The sequence below is a fragment of the Cinclus cinclus genome, chromosome 21, assembly GCF_963662255.1.
Source record: "Cinclus cinclus chromosome 21, bCinCin1.1, whole genome shotgun sequence".
NCBI lineage: Eukaryota > Metazoa > Chordata > Aves > Passeriformes > Cinclidae > Cinclus > Cinclus cinclus.
This window is the reverse complement of record NC_085066.1, coordinates 2,334,146-2,352,602: the sequence shown is the minus strand read 5'-3', so window position 1 is coordinate 2,352,602 and position 18,457 is coordinate 2,334,146. Positions and strand designations below refer to the sequence as shown.

At 39.5% G+C, this 18,457-nt stretch overlaps 1 protein-coding gene across 1 annotated transcript in view; it reads right to left on the bottom strand.

Moving 5' to 3' along the window:
* HIBCH (3-hydroxyisobutyryl-CoA hydrolase) overlaps positions 1-12,607 on the bottom strand; it is a 34,036-nt gene extending 21,429 nt beyond the window's left edge. Inside the window, exons 1-6 of the mRNA XM_062506711.1 lie at positions 12,569-12,607; positions 11,650-11,692; positions 10,696-10,836; positions 9,665-9,749; positions 8,678-8,758; positions 6,654-6,706 (exon numbers count right to left, since the gene is read on the bottom strand). Coding sequence (XP_062362695.1) covers positions 6,654-6,706; positions 8,678-8,758; positions 9,665-9,749; positions 10,696-10,836; positions 11,650-11,692; positions 12,569-12,600 — 435 coding nt within the window. The 5' untranslated portion in view covers positions 12,601-12,607. The remainder of the gene's footprint in view (positions 1-6,653; positions 6,707-8,677; positions 8,759-9,664; positions 9,750-10,695; positions 10,837-11,649; positions 11,693-12,568) is intronic.
* Between the last annotated feature and the right edge of the window lie 5,850 nt (positions 12,608-18,457).

Genomic DNA, 18,457 nt, shown 5'->3' with positions numbered 1-18,457 from the left:
ACATAGGCCATTCTACGCACCAATGCTGCTACAGTGATTTTCCTTTATCAACCAGATTTAGGTTGACTTTTTAAAAGCCCTGGTTTGACTTTTTTTACTGGCTACCCAGATTTTCAGTGATCACAATTTTTACTAGCGTAGCTATCATAATCTGCCCAATTTTTATGGACACAAGACCTGTGCTGCAACAGAAGGAGATGTAAGAAGACCTAGATCTGAAAAGCCTATAGCTCTTAATTAGTAACAGTAAAAGCACAACTTTTTCTAGTTTCATATTTGAAGTAATCTTTTTATCCCAATTTTGTTTCTTTATATGTAACTGGTCATGTGTATTCAGAAAAAAAGATAGAAAATGCAGCTTTGTTATTATTTGTAAAATTCTGGAAGAAGCTCTCCCCTTGTCCCTCTGTATCACCTAAAAATGTAGCTACTGTAAGAAGTTCCTGTGTCCAGCTCATCAAATCTTCATGTCTGCAGGCAAGTGGGAAGGAACCTGTTCCAGCACCCTGCATCAGTGTATAACTGAGATTTTAGGTTTTATCTTAAAATTAAAGAAACACTTCTTGTTCTTAAAGACAGGTACATGCATCAGAACTTTATTTAAACAGTGGCACAGTTATTTGGGATAACAGGAGTGAATCCAGAGGATTTCTGTAATGATGCTCTATTTTGCTGAAAAACATGCTTAGAAAGCTAAGACTGGTTGAAAGTCCTACAACTCAAGGAGAAAATGAGTGCTCAAGTTCTTCAGGAATTGAGGAAAATGAGCAGAAATATGAAAGGATGGAGAAGCAGGCAAAGATAATTCCCTTTAGAACACTTAGTCCTTCATCTGTAATAAAGGGAAGGGGATGGAAATAATGAGATAACTCTCAATGTGAGGCTAGGTAGGTACACGAAGGCCTAGAATTAGAGAAAAATAGAGACTTTCAGCATGCAAGAGTCTGGTGGTAAATGGAAAGAACAAATATGAACAGAAGCCAGCAAAAATTTCAATCATTGTAGAGTAAGGAGAGGGAAAGAAAAGGAGTTTTACTTACTGTACCAATACTGGTATAGCTATAATTTAAAATACTTGTATTAAAGACACTGCTTTATGATAAGCCCTTTGGGGAATAACAACACATGCAAATGATTGAGCATTCAGTGGTTACTCTTTGTTGATGTCAAGAGCTGCTGACATTCTAGTCTGATTACCCACAAAATGAAGAGCACCATTTATCCCTGGGATCATACACCAGAGCTAAGCAGGCAGAGCAGCATGGCCAGATGGCAAAGAGACTGGAAGAGCAGCAAGGAGTGACCCCTTCCTTAGGATTGCCTCAGCGTAGTTTTCAACACCCCATATTTCAGAAGACAAGTGGTGCACAAGTCAATCTCAAAACTATTTGTTTGTACTTGCAAAATCTGTATTGTATTTCACTATAAAAGCTGCCTTCAGCTTTGAAGCACTGGTAACAAAACAGGCCACAAGCTTCTCAGGGGCCACAGGGAGGGGGAGAGGGGGACAGGCAGGGAGAGAATTGCAAAGCAGCTTATCTAGGTTTAGTATGACAATTACTTTTACTTCAGGGCTGATTTTAGAGTGTAAATGAAAACAAAACAGAAGATGTTCCAGCATGTGATGAATGACAAGAGGCATGACATAAAAAAAGAAAAAAAAGAATAAGAATCAGGAGATGTCCTAAGAAGTGCTGACGTTTCTAGGTTCCAGTTTCCTAGTTTTAAAAAGGGCCAAAAGGGTAATAATATCCATTACAGTAAAAAAGTATACTATGCAAAATCATATTTTTTCATGAGCTTTCATACACTGCAGCTAGTCACCCCAAGCCCCATATGTACATATGTGTATTGATAACTATTAAGCAGAATTTCCATGATGTACAATAAAATTTGCACCCCAAATTGAACCACAAATGAATAGCTTTGTTCTGTGGGCAACATGCACTAGTAAATGCACATTCCTCTAACTAAAAATTGTATCACATGTGGGCAAAAAAAGTGAGATATATGTTGAATCTTAATGTTTCCTAGTTTCTGAATGCTGGTTTTAAATGCTGCTGTCTACACTTCTGAATAGAAGAGACATGCACAAAACTTGTATTAATATATATGTAGTGAAAGGAACATTCCTAAAGAGTTACAGCTGCACAATCTGGATAAAAATGGGGCAGGATAAGGACAGCTATTGGTCAACTCCAGCTCCTTTGTGTACCAAAAATTCTATTGACTAAAATGGATAATGTACAAGCTGCTTATGACATCACTACCAGTTTACTTCAGAACAGACATTAATGTAGTAAGAATTGTGGACCAAATCCTGCTGAACTGTAAATGTAGGTGTTTGTAGCTTTGTTAGGCAAGGAGGAAAGAGGTGACAGTATTGGTTTTGGGAATAACTAGAAGGGGTGGCCTCCTAGGACTGGATGCTTTCAGAACTGCTGTTTACATGAACTATTTGTGACACAATATCTCTGTAATATAGGGAGGATAATTTTTCTGCTCTACTTGGTGCTGATGAATACTCCAGCTGAAATATTGTATGGTCTCTGACAATGAACTGTAAAGTACACAAATGGGAGAGATTCCAGAGGATTGCAGGAAGACTAAAAGACTTAATCTAAAAGAAAGGCTCAATAGCTATCCTTATCACTATTAAAGAGAGAGGACTAGGAGCAAGGAGTGCAAGTATCTCAAAATGTCCACTGGAGTATACTGATAACACATACTAAAGACTTAAATTAGACACCAGGGAAACCAAGCTTGAAAGATTAACTAAGAACTCAGGTAGAATATCTAGAAAAAACAGAATTCCTGCTGTTAGAGAGTTCTTTCTGAGTGTATTAGGTGAAAATCAGCTAAGCAATCATCTAGCTGTACTTAACCCTAATGCAAGTGCAAAAGAATAATCCTGATGCTCCTCCCAGTTCTACACATCTGTGTTGGCTAAAGCTCAACTTATCTCACATTACTGTTCAAGAGAGTAACACTCAAATGTTCTTAAGAAAATTCTACTGCCCAACAGTCACCCTAAACAAACTCTTAGATACAGACTCTCAGTTTAAGTAAAAGACCTTGCCTAAAAACCCATACTGTCAAGTGTGGTGACAAAACTAAAGGAAAGCTACCCATGAACCCAAAGACCCAGTCACAGGCTGATACCTTCTTCTCCCAGTCTGTACCCCTGAGATCCTTCTCTGAGGAAAGAGTAAAGGAGTCAGTCCTGTGCACTGCTATTGCTCTCACAAAATGGGCTCCACAATCTGAGGGAGTCAGAGATGGAAATCTGGTCCGACTGCAAACTGTATTAAAGAAAAAACTTTCCATTATTCTTTCTCATGTGAAGATTGAAAAATAAGATGCATGGAATAACCCAAAGCACAGTGCTTTGCAAAGGATTTAAGAGAGTTAGCAACTCTACCAAACTTATTTCTGCACTGAAAAGTAAGTTAAAACCTACTTTCCCCACAGGAAGATGTTTTCTCATCCTAAAACTAAAAGCTTAAATTTTCAAAGCTAGAGTAAAACAAACTTAGCAAGCATGTTGCATAAGAGGCCAGACTAAAGTATTAAATCCTGTAGAAAACTGCAAAAGGCCAAGAATACCTATATTTGAGCAACACTCTCTTTATTCATTGGTAAAAAATAAGCATTTTGGGGTTCTAGTTTGGTGTCAATGATAACTAAACACATAAGCATTTAATACTCTTAGATAATAGGCCTGAAAGAGCAACAAGTTGCTTTTCACACAGCACAACATTCAGTTCTAAAACTGACTGCCAGAGCCTTTTCTGAACACCAAGCCTACTCACTGTCAAAAAGTCTGAGATGTACAGAGAGGTGAGTGTGACACTGATGGGTATTTAGCACTGTGGTTCTGAAATAAAGACTGGCTCAGGAAGTTTCTAAATCCTGCCTGCTCTAGAATATGGTACTACAAAAAAGGGTACTTCGCTCACGCTGTTACAGATTCTTCTATAAACTAAGAGTAATGGCCTTTGCTCCTAAAAATGTACTTCTCATTTTTTCATAGCTACTTGTTTTACACATTTTTAAACTTAAGGTAATCTACTGACCTTGACAATTTTCACCGACTTCCAAAGTCTATGCCCAGTTTTTCTTTTTATTTCTCTGTCGAATATTCTCCTTGAATGCCAAGCCAAATCACTGAAAAGTCACCACTCAGTCTATCCACTGGGCTTTATTTGGCTCTGAAACAGGTCCCAAATACAACTTTATGAATCTTTTTGTCTATTAGAGAGAGTATCTGATGCAGTAATACATTTTGTGCCAAAACCCTGTTTAAAACCATAGCTTTGGCTTGCTCTTGTAAGTCACCTATATTCATCTCCAAAGAACTTAAGACAAGACTGTGACATTTCTAAAAGCAGGAAGACCAAACTTAGGATGTCATTTGCAGACAATATTTTTTAAAGCTCCAAACTTCTGAATTTCTTGTCAACTGTTCAGGCAGCTAATTTCAAGGAAAAGAAAATTTACAGCTAGAAATCAGCTAAATCTGAAGTAGTTTCTCCAACATGAGAGTGTGTGCCCAGTGTTCCTTTCAACAGTGAATGTCCTTTAGCAATAAACGTGTTACTTATAACTCATTTCACTACTTTTCAGTAAACAGCAGTCACCTTTGCTTCTAACAAATTTGTCTTACAAATTTGAACTTCGTGCTCCAAATAAGTACAAAAAGATGAAAAGATACATTTATACTGAATATGAATTTTGGATGAACGACAGGAGAACAGACAAGAAGTTGCTGAGAACAAGCTCCACAGCCCCATCTGTCGGCTAATGAAGCTCCCAAAGCCATCTACCAGCCCCTAGCCAAGGTTGAAGTGGAACCAGTTCATTTTTTGGATAAAATTCCAGGTTTTACTAGCACAGATCTATGGCATCTTTTTACTTTTTACATCCTTTACTTTTCTATGGCAACTTTTGCTATCGAAGCACAGAGTAACTGAGTTTCTAACACACTTCTGTGATTTTTAACTTAGTTCCCCTAAATTAGGCTGTATACCTCCTGAGTCAAAATCTAATCCCCTACCCACAAGTAAAGATAATTGCTACTTCTGGTATATGATAAGCAAATTAAGTTGTCATTCAAATTCTAATGGCAGTTAATTTCAATGGGACTGCGACAGAGTTTTGGGTATCCTGCACTAGAATTTGGTTACCCAAAATAAAATGTCAGGCTAACTGCTGTCTTTTAAAAGCTCCTTTGAGGAAAGAGAATTCATAAAGAATCTTAGTAATGTAGGATCATCTGACTCCATTATGTTCTTTTCAGTCCAAAAATACACTTTCCTTTCAGAGGAGAAAATTCTGTTCCTGATCAGGCTACAGTCATAACAAGCCATCTGCAGGACCTTTAAAAAGATACTGGCTGCTGGGCAATTTTGCTCATTCATAGCCTTCCATCCTATTATTCAAAAGTCCATAAAATAAATGGACTCCTTATCTCTATCTATGAACCTTTAGGACTCCTATGGTCAATCAAGTACTTTTTCTGCAAGAAGAGCTAGAGAACAAATCCCCTTTATGCTGGGAACAATGTATGTATGCCAGGCTGGGAGGGAGTGGCTCTCTAGCTGAGATCTTTGGGGCTTGGTAGCAAAGAAACAAAGTGCAAGAGAGCTACTGGGGTTTAGATCACAAGCTGAGAAGACCAAAACAGATAAAGGAAATGTGTAAGGAAAGATGGAAAGAGTCATGACAGGTCACAGATCATGTAGTGTTCCATTTCTCACATCTATCTTTGACAAACTTTATTTAAATATACTCTACACCCATATCACCCATGCCAGAAAACAATACAAATCTAAACTGTCACACAGCAGACAGGCTTCACAGTTAAATCATTTTTCAAAATAACTGAAGATTATTTTAGTCCACTCTAAATATATCAAATATATAGGTGTAAATATATCCTACAGATGTGAAACTCACTGAAACAGAAGTTTAGCATGTAAAAAAGCATGGCATTGCCCTATTAACTATCTACTTATGGTGTTTACAGACAACAATTGCTGAAAAAATTATTAACACTGAGTATAACTAGCAATATGATGGAGTCTTCTCTATGTTGCTTTAGTAATAAGGTGCAGCCCTGGGTGAGGTGTGTGTGGAATCACAATCCCACAAATGATGTTTTAAAAGTACTACAGAGGTGAGAAAGTAGATGCATTTCCAGATTGTTCGCTGGAAAAATATACAGAACTTGTGAATGCCTGTTAAGGTGTAGCTTAGAATTTTCCCATTTTTTCAAGGAGTTGCTCTTTAAATGTATTTTTATATAGTTCTATTTTTAATACACTTAGAACAGAGACCTGTTCTCAGCTTTTGTATGATATATAAGCTCCCCCTCAGTATTCTGAGAACCTTTATGAGGGCTGTTTCCAGCAGTGAGGGGATCCTGCTCTTTTCCTAAAGAAAGCACTTGTATTAGCAATGAAGGAACAGCAGAGGCCCTACAAGAGCAGCACTGCACCCAGACAAAAAAGAGACAAAGGTTCAGATTAAGATGCTTGCTCTTCAATCCACACCTTGGAAATGCTTTGTGAGCACTTCATTCAAGTCATAGACACAACATGACACGATTTTAAAACAATCTGTCAGGTATCACACCAAGCTCCTTAACTTACCCCTCCCATTGTAATGCCATCAATAAGTGCCACATATGGCTTCTTGCAGGTGCCTGTAAAAAATGTAAAGGAAAACAATTATCCATCTTTTTTAAAAGTGGACCTGTGATTAACTGCCCATGACACGTTTCCTTATCTCTTACTTCAGCAAGAGCAGCAGAAAATAAATGGGATTTTAAACAGTAATCATATTACCATCTTACACTGAGGCTACCTCATGTAATTCTTAAATGAAAAGAAGCACCAGTTTCTGATTGACTGGATTGTGAGTGTTGTAAGGGAACATTATACAACTATCACACATTGGACTGTTTGTTATGTGAGTACCTGACAGTTCAGCAAGTATAGTTTTGTCTGATGTTGGGACACAGATGTCCTTTCACCCCATCTCACAGTCTGGATTAAGAAAAGAGGGTGTGTTCCAGCCTTTCAGTGCTTTACTAAAAAGCCAGAAGTACAGGCAGGTTCTAGTCACAATGTGACTACAAATTCTGCAATGCAGGCATGTTCTGCCATGCCAGCTCTTGCATACAACCCTGAATGTGGTGCAGGCTTCAGGTGACAATGTCCTGAATTACCAACTTCGTCTGTTGGGGCCTTTAGAAGGCATAAAACTAAAGCCCCAATGCCTTCAATAACCATTCACGGGAAGACTCAGAACTTCACTGTGAATGAAACAGCTGCCTTGCATTCAGTGCTTTCAGGTCAGCCTCACGGTCCAAAAGGAATGCTGACACAGGTATCCCCTGCCACCATGTTCCAAGTTTTTCTGTAACAACTGTATAGAGCCTTGTTTTTAAAAGAAAACTATCTTAAAAGGCAGTTCAATCCTTCAAATTAGTAGTTAGAAAATGTTAAGAGAATTGTATTTTGAACTTTGTTTTTACATTAACATAGCAGCTAATGCATGGGCTGTAGGTGCTACCCCCTGAACCAAATTTCTACAGCAGCAAGCCTTTCCCATTGCAATGCTGTGAAAGCAGCTCCCTGCTGTATTTTTAAGTTGTAAAATGTAAGATATAAATAAATACTTCTAGCAGAAATTTCAGTCTTAAATGAATACAGTCATACTAAAGCTATCAAAAAATCCACTTTTGTAATTACATGCATTAGAAATGTTGACCACCTAATAATTTTTTTAAAATTTAAAGAAAGAAAACAGACTTAAATCATGTACCCTTGCAACAGAATCATCATCAGGTTCAACTGGCAAGGTAATACTTTTTTTTCCCCAACTATTTGAAACCTTAAACTATTTTTTTGCCTTGTACTAGTGAAGGAAATAAAGGTACATAACAAGCATGCTCAGTCCTGAAACTCTGTCAAACAAAGTAAATATAACTTTTCAGGAATTACTCTATTAGCTGTGCTCTTCTGTCAATGTAAGCAACACCACCTCTCCTCCTGTGGTGACTAACATTGGATACCATATGTTAAAACTCAAACTGTATTCAATTAAAATATGTTTGGAGTAGTTCCTTCTCATCAAAACCTTCAACTCTTGACTTTTACCCTAAAGAATTACTATCCTTTTTTTAATAAGCTTTACTCCAGTAAACTTCACCCAGGGTCACTAAGGCAGCTCACTCCTGAGTCATGCAGCCCAAGCTTTTCATGCGGTCTATTTAAATGAAAAGCCTTAAAATAATTTGATCTTTTGCTTTCTGACTATTAATGATTTTCCACACATCTGTTTTTACCTCAGGTCTCCCCTGGAGCAGATCAGTGATACTTAGGGCAGAACTGCAGTGTTTGCAGCTAAAACTAATTCTTCCACAGAGGAAAGAGAACTAACCAGAACAATGGGATGGGATAAAGCAGCTGTCACAATAACTCAACAAAATAAACACATTCTGCAAGCAAAATGGGTTGTTACATTACTGGTATTGAACTTGGTAAAAAAAAACAAAACTACTACTTCTCTGATGTTACCACAGTCTTTAATAGATTATCAAAGAGATAAATTTACATTTGAAGCCAGTGTAATGGGAACTGTACTATTTCAGAAATTGCTATTAACATACCAATAGCATTGTTCAGCCTGTATTCTCCTCTGAAGAAATCTTGTATCAGTTTATCTCCAACTTTTCCCGCTTCTGTGATGGCTTAAGAGAAATAAAAATTCTGACGATAACTCTAAGTTAATTGAAAATACAAGTAAAAGAAAATAACATCTCATAAGGTGGGTCTTTTCCTACAGCAAATAGAAACCAACTCAGTACTGCTTTATTACATTTGAGAAAATTTGTTCAAATTTAAATATAAGTTTCAAATTTGATTTAACTGTTTTTCTGGAGACTTTGTCACATACCTGTGAGAGTGTGGTCCATTTTCTAACCCCTCCTAATGTCTAGTATTCATTCATGGTATTTTTCATACCAACATTTAGAACAGTCACTTACAACTGACTATACTGAAGACTCTAAATATTAAAAATCAGAAGCCAATCAGAGCATGACATAACAATATATAATTACATATTGTTATAACAATAACCTGTGCTGCTTGTTTATCTACAGTTTACAAGAACTGCTGATTTTGACACTTTGGAGATTTCATGCAGTTCATAGCTAAAATAATCACAGATACATTGATCACCCTTGTCAGATCTGTATCCAGCCATCTAAAACACTAGACACAAATTACCCAATACTATCAGAGCTACCTGTTAATGGGCCCTTCAAATTTCTTTGAAAGAAGCTGTCAGTAATGAAAACCTGGGAAGAGAAATGTAGAGACAAGAACCCTCTCCTCCCTGGAATGAGTGGCTGCTATTATCAGTTATTCATAAAAATGTCATTTTTACTCTTTTATACACTGTCCTGAAAATTGTCTCCTGACAAATACCCTAAATAGCATCTGCATATCAAGGTGTCATGAGAGTCAGCACAACTCATCTCTTACCCTTTTGTAGCAAGATTTTGTTTACCCAAGTCACAGTAAGCAAAAGAAATCAACACAAAGTAGTGACTGGGAAAGACATCAAATGTTTAAGTGAGTATAGTCCTTACCTCGGATATCACCCCCAGCACAAAAAGCTTTTCCTCCAGTTCCCTTTATAACTATTAGAAAAGTTTCAGGATCTTGCTCCCACATCTAAAAAGAAGTAAATATTCCCACATAAGAGTAAATTCTGTGCAAATAATGCTTGCTCTGTATAGCATCTATAATTACTTCGCTTTTTCAAAAAGCAAATTAAACCACACTTTAAAATAATTCTCTTAAACTGAAGTTTGAGATCTAAATGTCTTTCTGTCATTTCTGCATCCTATTCAACCATGAGAGGAGAGACCAGCAGAGCTGCCTTTCATAATGCAGAAAAACACTTTTGCAGCACTCTCAGCCTCTGGGGAAAGGTAGCACCCCACAAAACAGGGACTGAGAGAAATCAAAAATTATGACACCTTTTCAGGCTCTGCTTCAAAATACCAAAAGGCATCAGGCAACTATCCAACAAATATTGGTATCTAATGAATTTGACTCCGTGCCTATGATAAATAGTATAATTAAATTAAGAAAGATTATTTTCATGCTTAAAATCTCATGGCACTTCACTAGCTTGTAGAAACAGTGCCTGTAAATCCATGAGTTCTCATTTAAGGAATGACACTGACAGCCCCCTGCTTCCTAGTGGCTGGTATCTTTTATTTTCAGCCATGCAGCCTCCCCACAAAACACACACTCCATCAAGAGGCAACACCACTGTTTAGGCTGAAATTTGTGCCAGCTGACCAAGTGGGTGCTGCCAAAAGAAACACATAAATGCTGAGCACTGCTTGCTCTTAATTCATTCCTGGTATTAACATGGATGTCCATTTACCTATGGAGAAGCTAAATTTAACTCTGACAGCTCTTTTCTTTGATGGGTCCTCTCCTCCTAACTTGCTTGAAACTGTTTTTTCCCATTCTATAAATCTGAGCTCACTGTACTCACATGAACTTTCATCCTTTAAATCAGTACACTAAAAAAATGTCTAACTGCATTTTTAAAATTGGTTTCAAGTAACATGTGTAGTGGATGGGTAGAAATGGAGCTACTAACCTTTATTTGAGGATAAATTTGTTGAATCATAGACAGATTTAGTGCATTGAGAGCCTTCGGTCTATTCAAAGTTATTATTCCTGCACCTCCTTTCTTTTCCAACAACACTTCTGCTGTCGAATCCGTTTGCTTAGACATTTTCTGAGCATGCAAAAACAAATAAAGCAAATGTCATCAGTCAGATAACTTAAAAACATATTTACAGAAGTGTTTATAGAAATTTATTCTCAAAGCACACTATTTAGGATCACAAACCACACATTCTGGAATTGCATGCTAAGCTTTTCCCATTGTACTTCTATTTGCATTTCCTAAACAATTCTTTGGAAACTACTTTGAGTCCTTCAGAGTAATAAACCTCAGACAAGCTTTTGGACCATGCACTGTTTTACAGTAACATTTTGAGTTCACTTAAATAAAATTTACAACAGAAACACACACCAAAATCCCAAAATCAAACAAACGAAAAATTCCCCATTCTACCAGTAATACACAAACCCATGGTTCCTTAAAACTGACATTCTGAAAGTTCCTGCAACAATTAGAACAGCAGCAGTTCCATATATCCTTACTGGTACTTTGACACAAACCCAAATGTACACCCTGCTTTGTCTTTAAGTAACTTTTAACGGTAGAAAACAAATCCCCTGAACTATTTGCACACTCAGAATGGGATGGTATTTAAGGAATTCATGGACGCTAACACAAAACCTATCTCTAAAGTAAAGAAATATCTATAAAGTCAAAATAATCAAGCTTTCATTTACAGTATAATAGACAACAGACACCTGCAACAAAGTGCTCAAAGATGTGGGCAATTCTATGCCTGAGCAATAAGTGACAGTGTTCAGAACCACTGTGTGCAGACATTAGCAATTGCATGTGCTGTGTGCTTCAGGAGAGTTAAAGAGTCCTGGACGCTTCCAACTCAGTCAAACACGATGCTGTCCTTACCAAATGCTGTAATATTACTTGCAGTCTGTTGAGTGCCCTCAGCCTGAAAAAAAAAACATTAAAAAAACAGCTAAAACCATAAACCAGCCACACGATTGCCCGAATATCTGACTGCTGGGTTAAGCAAAGCAGTGGCAGAAAAATTCGGGAACACACCTCTTCTATTCCTCTGATTAGAACCAATTAAATTAGGACACAACTTTTTTATTTAAACAGTTGAAAAGCAGTAAATAGGCAACAGATAGCAATGTCAGCTGCTACTGCTTTCAAGTTAGGGGAACCTGAAAACACCAGGAAAGAGGGGCTGGGGGATACAACTGTGTGTCTTAAGGATTTACAGCCTTTTTGAGGGCATGTTTAAATACCGGCATTAAAAAAAAAAAAAAAAAAAAAAAAAAAAAAAAAAAAAAAAAAGTCTTGTCAAAAACCTTCATCTGTTTCCAAAAGCTTCTGTGACACAAACTCGCCTTGGCGTGTACACACATTTTTATATACATTTACACGGGGTTTGTGTAAGAGATCACACAGTGCTCGTTTTTCTGTGGGTGACAAGAGAGGTTCACGCTGTCCAACTTTGTGAACACGCCACACTCGTTTTGAGTAATGAGGTTATTTATTAATGGCCACTGAGGGAAGGCTGTGCTGGCCAGGTATCAGAGCCGGAACGAGAACCTTCACCGTTCAAGCTACTTCAGCGCACAAACCCACTGAACTACAGGTTACACGTTAGTGCCGCGGCACGCTACGCTGGTTTTTAATCGCATGCTCGCTTTTGAAGGCGAAAGCCAGCGAAGGCCTGGCTGATCTAGGCCCCAGCTATAACTCGCAGCAGCTGCGGGGCTGCGATCCCTACTGGCCCGGGCCGCCGCTCCCCTCGCTCCCCGCCGACACTTCAGCCCCTCAGGGCGGCCCCCATTACCTGGGCAGCGCCCGCAGCGCCCGGCCCGCCATGGCGGCACCGCTCCCTCACCGGCTGGGCCGCACGCCGCGGCACGGCGCATGCGCGGCGCTCTGAGGGCCCGGCCCGGCCCGTGAGGGGCGCCCGCCCGCCCGCTCGCCCCCACCACCGACCCTTTTCCAGTCACCAAGGCGGATTCCTTACCTGGGTGCGGAAGGGATGCTGCTCCCCGTCCTGGATAAGGCCGGGTGGTGCGAGGGTATCTGGTGATGTAGCAGTAACACCGCCCGTGGCGCTCAAGGTGGGGAAAGCTTGTATTGCCCAACTGCGTTCAGAGCTCAGCTTGGTGCGCTGGAGCTGCATTTAGGCGGTTTATTATTGGTTTCTTTATTTCCGATCTCCAGGTTTGTTACGGGTTTCTTCATTTCTGGCCGCTCTTCGTGCTGTCCTCACAGCTCCGGACAGCGAGCGAGGTGGGATTTAGGAGCCGCTCTAATGTAATATCCCACCAAGAGCTGCTTGTCCGCCGGGGTGAATGCATTAATGTGAACATCTAGCACGGTTACTGCCCCAAGAGTAGCTACAGACAGCTGTGAGCTCCAACACAGCCTGTGTGTTCAGCAGAAATAGACTCAGAATTTGCAACTGTGAAAATTGCCCTTTTTTAAAAAAATAAAATATTAAGGCACTTGGGAACTTAGCACGCTAGGAGTCAATAATACAAAATTCACTTTGGTTTCAGTAACTAAGACCATTCCTTGAATATTTTTATAGGCTGACACATAGCAACGTGAGACTGCTACTGAAAAGACATGATGAACCGTGGAGTAAATGACAATACAGTGCATTAAGTTGAAATGTAGCTTCATCATATCTTGATGTAAAAAGTTCTTAGCATCATCTGCCTTGATTCACATTTGTATTTAAAAGAAAAAATAATCATAAAACCTTTTTAGCAAATTTATTTTGCTGGAAGAAGAAAAAAGTCCTAGCTCTCAGAAGCACTTCTAGAGAAGTCTCCAGAGGGCAACCGTGCTCTTTATTTATGAAATGATTCAGCTCCTGCTTGTAACACTGTCATCTGTGTCGGCATTTCTGTTGCAGTGACTCTCAGAGTATATTAAGTCTGGTTGTAAAAAATTTAATTAAACTAAATAGACACCAAAAAAAAAATACAGAATATTTCTGTATTAATGCAGTCTCAGTTTTCAGTCTTGTACCACGTGCACAAAAAATAACTGAGAACAGGACATGAAGTATTCTTGCAGGCGCTGGGAGACTGTCTGCTACAAACTAATTAATTGCAAGAATTCCTTAGGTGATCCTGACTATTCAAACTTTCACGTAAAGGTTATATGATAAGCAATGATGCATCTTATTGATGTCATGTTGTGTACAGATAGCCCAATATGCTGCTTTGCATAATTGCATGTGCCATGCAATTAATTCTAAACCAGGCTAAATTACACCAAATTATTACAGTTGGCAGACCTTAGATATGTATTTCAAAAAAATATTTTTGAGGCTAACTCTGCAGCTCTTACCCAGGCATTTCTAATTAGAGTGTTTGATAAGCAAGTAACATTTTTGTTTCTCATTTCCTGTGGCTAAAAGTCTGTACATTTCACGGGCAAATATGGAAAGAACTTTTATGTGGGATAATCTCTTTCTTAGCATTGTTGTGAAAATTAAGAAATGGGTGTGTGGAAGCTAACCTTGGGTAAGAGCAGGTGGAGGTTGTTTGAGGCCCCTGGAAATCTAACAAATTCCACCTGCACATGGGCAAGGCTGTGATCAGCACGGGGTCTGTTTCTGGGGGTCCAGAAGAGAAGCTGGTGATCTGATTCATCTTTGACTTCTGCTGATTTTGATCTGTTCACCTCCTGTCCTCCGTGTAAGTAATGGTGTAAAACCCTTTGTGGTCTTCCAGCTTTGTCTGATTTAGGATACAAGTGGGCCTAGTCCTTTGTAAACAATGAAGTAACAGCAAGCCTTGCCTTGAGACACCTACTGATTTCTCTCCACTGTGCTCATGTTGAATTTAGGCTTAATGTTTTCTTGTAAAGCTTTCCCTTTTTTAAAAAGTAATTTTTAAGAAGAAGGGGTGATAACAGAAGGGCCATCTTCACTCAGCCTTCATTTTTAAACCTGCTAGTGATGGCTTGAGTTTGCCTATAGTTTTTTTAGGAGCAGGGGATTCATAGGTGTTAGAAAATTGCTATTTTTTCACAGCTATTTAGCTGACTGCAGTCCTGTCCAAAAAGCAACTCAGATACCATCCTGTTTTGCATTAGCCCTCCTGCACACCCCATTTTTTTTCAGAGTGGAATATCAAAGTGAAAATGCTTTCTAAATAAAAGAGTTCTCTATGTAGGTAGTGGGAAAAAAGTGAAAATAGTGGAATTACCTGAGAACTAGCAGAATGAGATGACCTTTAACCTGGGAGTTTATGGATTATTTTACTGTTGGCAAAGAGGGCTTCACAATACTGGATGGGAACTGAGAGTGTGTAAGTGCAATAGCCAGAAGGATAAGCAGGTTGTAATTCCTCCCCCTGGAGAAATTTCCTGGCAGAGCATTCAGCGGGTTTGAAAAGAGAAAACAAGTTGCAGACTGTGGGAGGTCTTTAGAGTTGAGCAGATGTTTTCAGGTTTTGTTTCTGGTTTGGGTTTTTGGTGTTTTTTTGTTTGTTTGGGGTTTTTTTGTTTGTTTTTTTTTTTTTTTGTTGTTGTTGTTTGGTTGGTTTTTTTTTTTTTGGTGGGTTTTGGTTTTTTGGGGTTTTTTTGCTTCTTTTCAAGAAAAACATATAACTTTAGAATGTGGGAGCTCTTTCTCTCAAGAAGGATTCCAAGAGCAGCTCAGCTGCATTCCGTGTGCCACCTGTGCACCTCTAGTTAACCATTAATTTGTGCCTTGCATTTGCCTCTGGGAGCTCCCAGAGTAGTTGACCAAGACCAGATAATAGATAGTAAAAGTACTTCATCATGTCCCATGCTCTGATTCCAGGATTGCTGTAAATTCAATCTTTTCCTCTGCTGGTCTAACAGCTGGCATTTCATTTCTGTATGTGTGGGTAGTAAGTGCCTCCTTACAGCATGTGAAGGTTAAGGGAAAATTAGTCTGGGAAGGTTTGAGGAACAGAATGGGAAAGTTTCCAGTTCATGCCTGCTGACTGGTTATTACTGTGCTGACAAACAATCCTCACATTGTTATTTCTCAGTCCAGACTCAGCTGACAGCCCTCTAAAACAGGTGACGCAGGTTGAAATTTCCTCGTGCCAGCTTGGGTACCTGATAGTGAAGGCTCAGGTCTGCCTCATGTTCCAGGGACATGACTGAGAGCAGAAGCAGACTTAAAATAAGCAAAGACCAATCTGCTTCTTCACTCTCCAACAGCAGGCCAACCCCAGGGAAGGACTGAAACACCTATGTAATGTGGAGAAACAAATTTTTGCTTTTGTCTGTAACCTGAGTAACCTCATGTGAACGGTGTGCCTTTCCCAGGGCTTTTGATCGGTGACCTTTCAGATAATGCATTCATACAACATCTGATATCATCAGTTTAGGATAAAGGCAATACAGCTAATAGCATGCAGTAGTGAATTTCTCCTGTAACAAAGTGTGTGAGGGAAGGAAAAAATCAACTTCTATTTTTCCCTCTTTTTTTTTTTCTTTTTTTCTCTTCACCAGTGAATTTACATCTTATCAGCAGGGAACTAGAAAGTGTTTGGAAAAGGCTGAAAGCAAGTCCATAATGCAACTGTGTGAGCGAAGTACTTTTGATTTTCTTTTGGCCTCAGAGAGCACCTTGGAAAGTGTGGGAGTGGCTGGGTGCTGCTGCAGATGCTGCCGTGGTGATGAGACAACGACAGGGGATCCAAGCGAGGTCCATCCAGCGGTGAGTTCCTCTCCTCCCACCTCCCCGGCTTAGACACAGCACTCGTGCTGCAGCCACCCTGCCAGAACCCCCTGGGTGAGACGGGACCCTGGGCAAACACCCTCCTACATCTTTCTTCCCTGCTGCCACAGGCAATCTGTCACTCCTCTCCCCGAACCACCCTCCACCTACGTACAAAGCCATAACTGTAAGGAACGCCCTCTTCCCTCCTCCTTTTCCTCCCCACGAGCCTGTTCTCCGTGGGTGAAAAATGCTATCTTCCCAGAGATCTGGTCACCCCCGACTCTGGCTTTGAGACCCAAGCTGCTTGATACCTTTTAGGACTACAGCTTGGAAAGCCCTGCTTGCAGATCTATTGTGTTAGTTTTTCAATTGCATATAATTGCACATGTGCGGGTGGGAAGGGGCTATTTGCTTCCCACTCGCTTTGATATGCCTCCCTTCCTAAGAGGACCCGCTTCCTTCCCTTTCTGCTCTCAGTCTCCCACGCATTTAGCAATGAGAAATGCTGCAGAAAACTGACCAGCTACCAACCCGCCCACCTGAGGAGGAGGAGCAGCAGCAGCAGCACATTTCTCTCGCTCTCAGCTTTTTAAACACAGTTAAAAAGAGCTGTAGCGTGGGTGGAAGTAGCTGTAGGGAGTGTGTGTGGGAGTGGGGCTGGAGGAAAGTGCGTTTTTTCTTGATAGGACAGTTAACTTCTAGTGGACCAAAAAAATCCCCCGAATATGTCTCACTGCTGAGGGTGTCTTTGGCTGTATAATTAGTTCTTGAGTTTCCCAGGTCTGAAAAGGAATGAGTGCAGGGAATTAAGCAAGTGATGGCAGGGAAGCTTGCCTTCCAGACTTCAAAAGTCTGCTTAGCAAACGATATCTGTATTGCATGACATTGTGTCATCATGTCTGCTGTTCTGCTCTCAATGTGTGTGCTCGATTCTGTGAGAGTCAGAATGTATGCTGCCTGTATGCAGGAAGAGAAAAAAGCTTGTGGTTTTCACACCATGTAGGTCTTTATTTCAAAATACTGTCCCTGTTGGACCTCTTGAAATAACACTGTCCCAGAATATCAGTTAATTCAAGATTTACTCTGTGTGCTTCTATAAAAAAATTAAAATCAAATCTTATTTGTGTTAACTGGTTGTTATTTGAGGTGTTTTGCTTGTATTACATGTAAATAGCAGTGGAACTATTAAGGAAAACAGAACTTCTAAGACTTGTGGTATAGAGTGCAAAGTGGTAGTGCTGTTTCTTAAGAAATCTCTCTGATAGACGACTCCAAGAACCAAGGGTCCCCAACAGCTGTGACTTTCTGACTTGGTCTGACTTGGCTACCTGAAATACAGATTTTATAGTAGATAATCCTCCCCAAAGTTGTCCTTAGGTGAATTAGTTGCAAACGTTCTTCTCAAGCCAAAGCCCTACCCATACATTGGTTTTGACTAGATTTCTCACCAGCATCAGAATTTCCATGTATGTTACTAATGCAGAATCGTATATCAGGATGTGGTCTTTAATGATTCAGAGATGCAGTAACAGCCAAATAATGAAATTTAACTCTGAAAGTATGGGAGATACCTGAAGAAAAATATTATGCAGGACATGTATCTTTCTCCTAGTGAGTAGAAGTGGCCTCACTGACTTCAGTACCTTCTTCCACAGCCTATCTCCTGTAGCTCTGGAAATTTTACCTTAGAGTTGGAAGGCAAATGTAGGCATAATTTTTAGGCTCAGAAACAAAGGAAGTTATAAATAAGCCTAATTAACACAATTGCATGTGATACAATGGACAGATCAGCTGAAGGACTTGTGGTAGAAAGAGGTAGAGCCCTATCAATGGAGATGTAACCCTAATTGAACTAATTATCCTGGTGTTTTAAAGTCTTATTTATGAATTGTGAATAATATTTTAAATATATCCCTCTAATTTTCCACTGAATCTTATGTAGCTAATAATTATAATCTACTGGAATTACGTACCCAGCCTGAGGAGGAACAATTTTCCAAATGTTAAGTT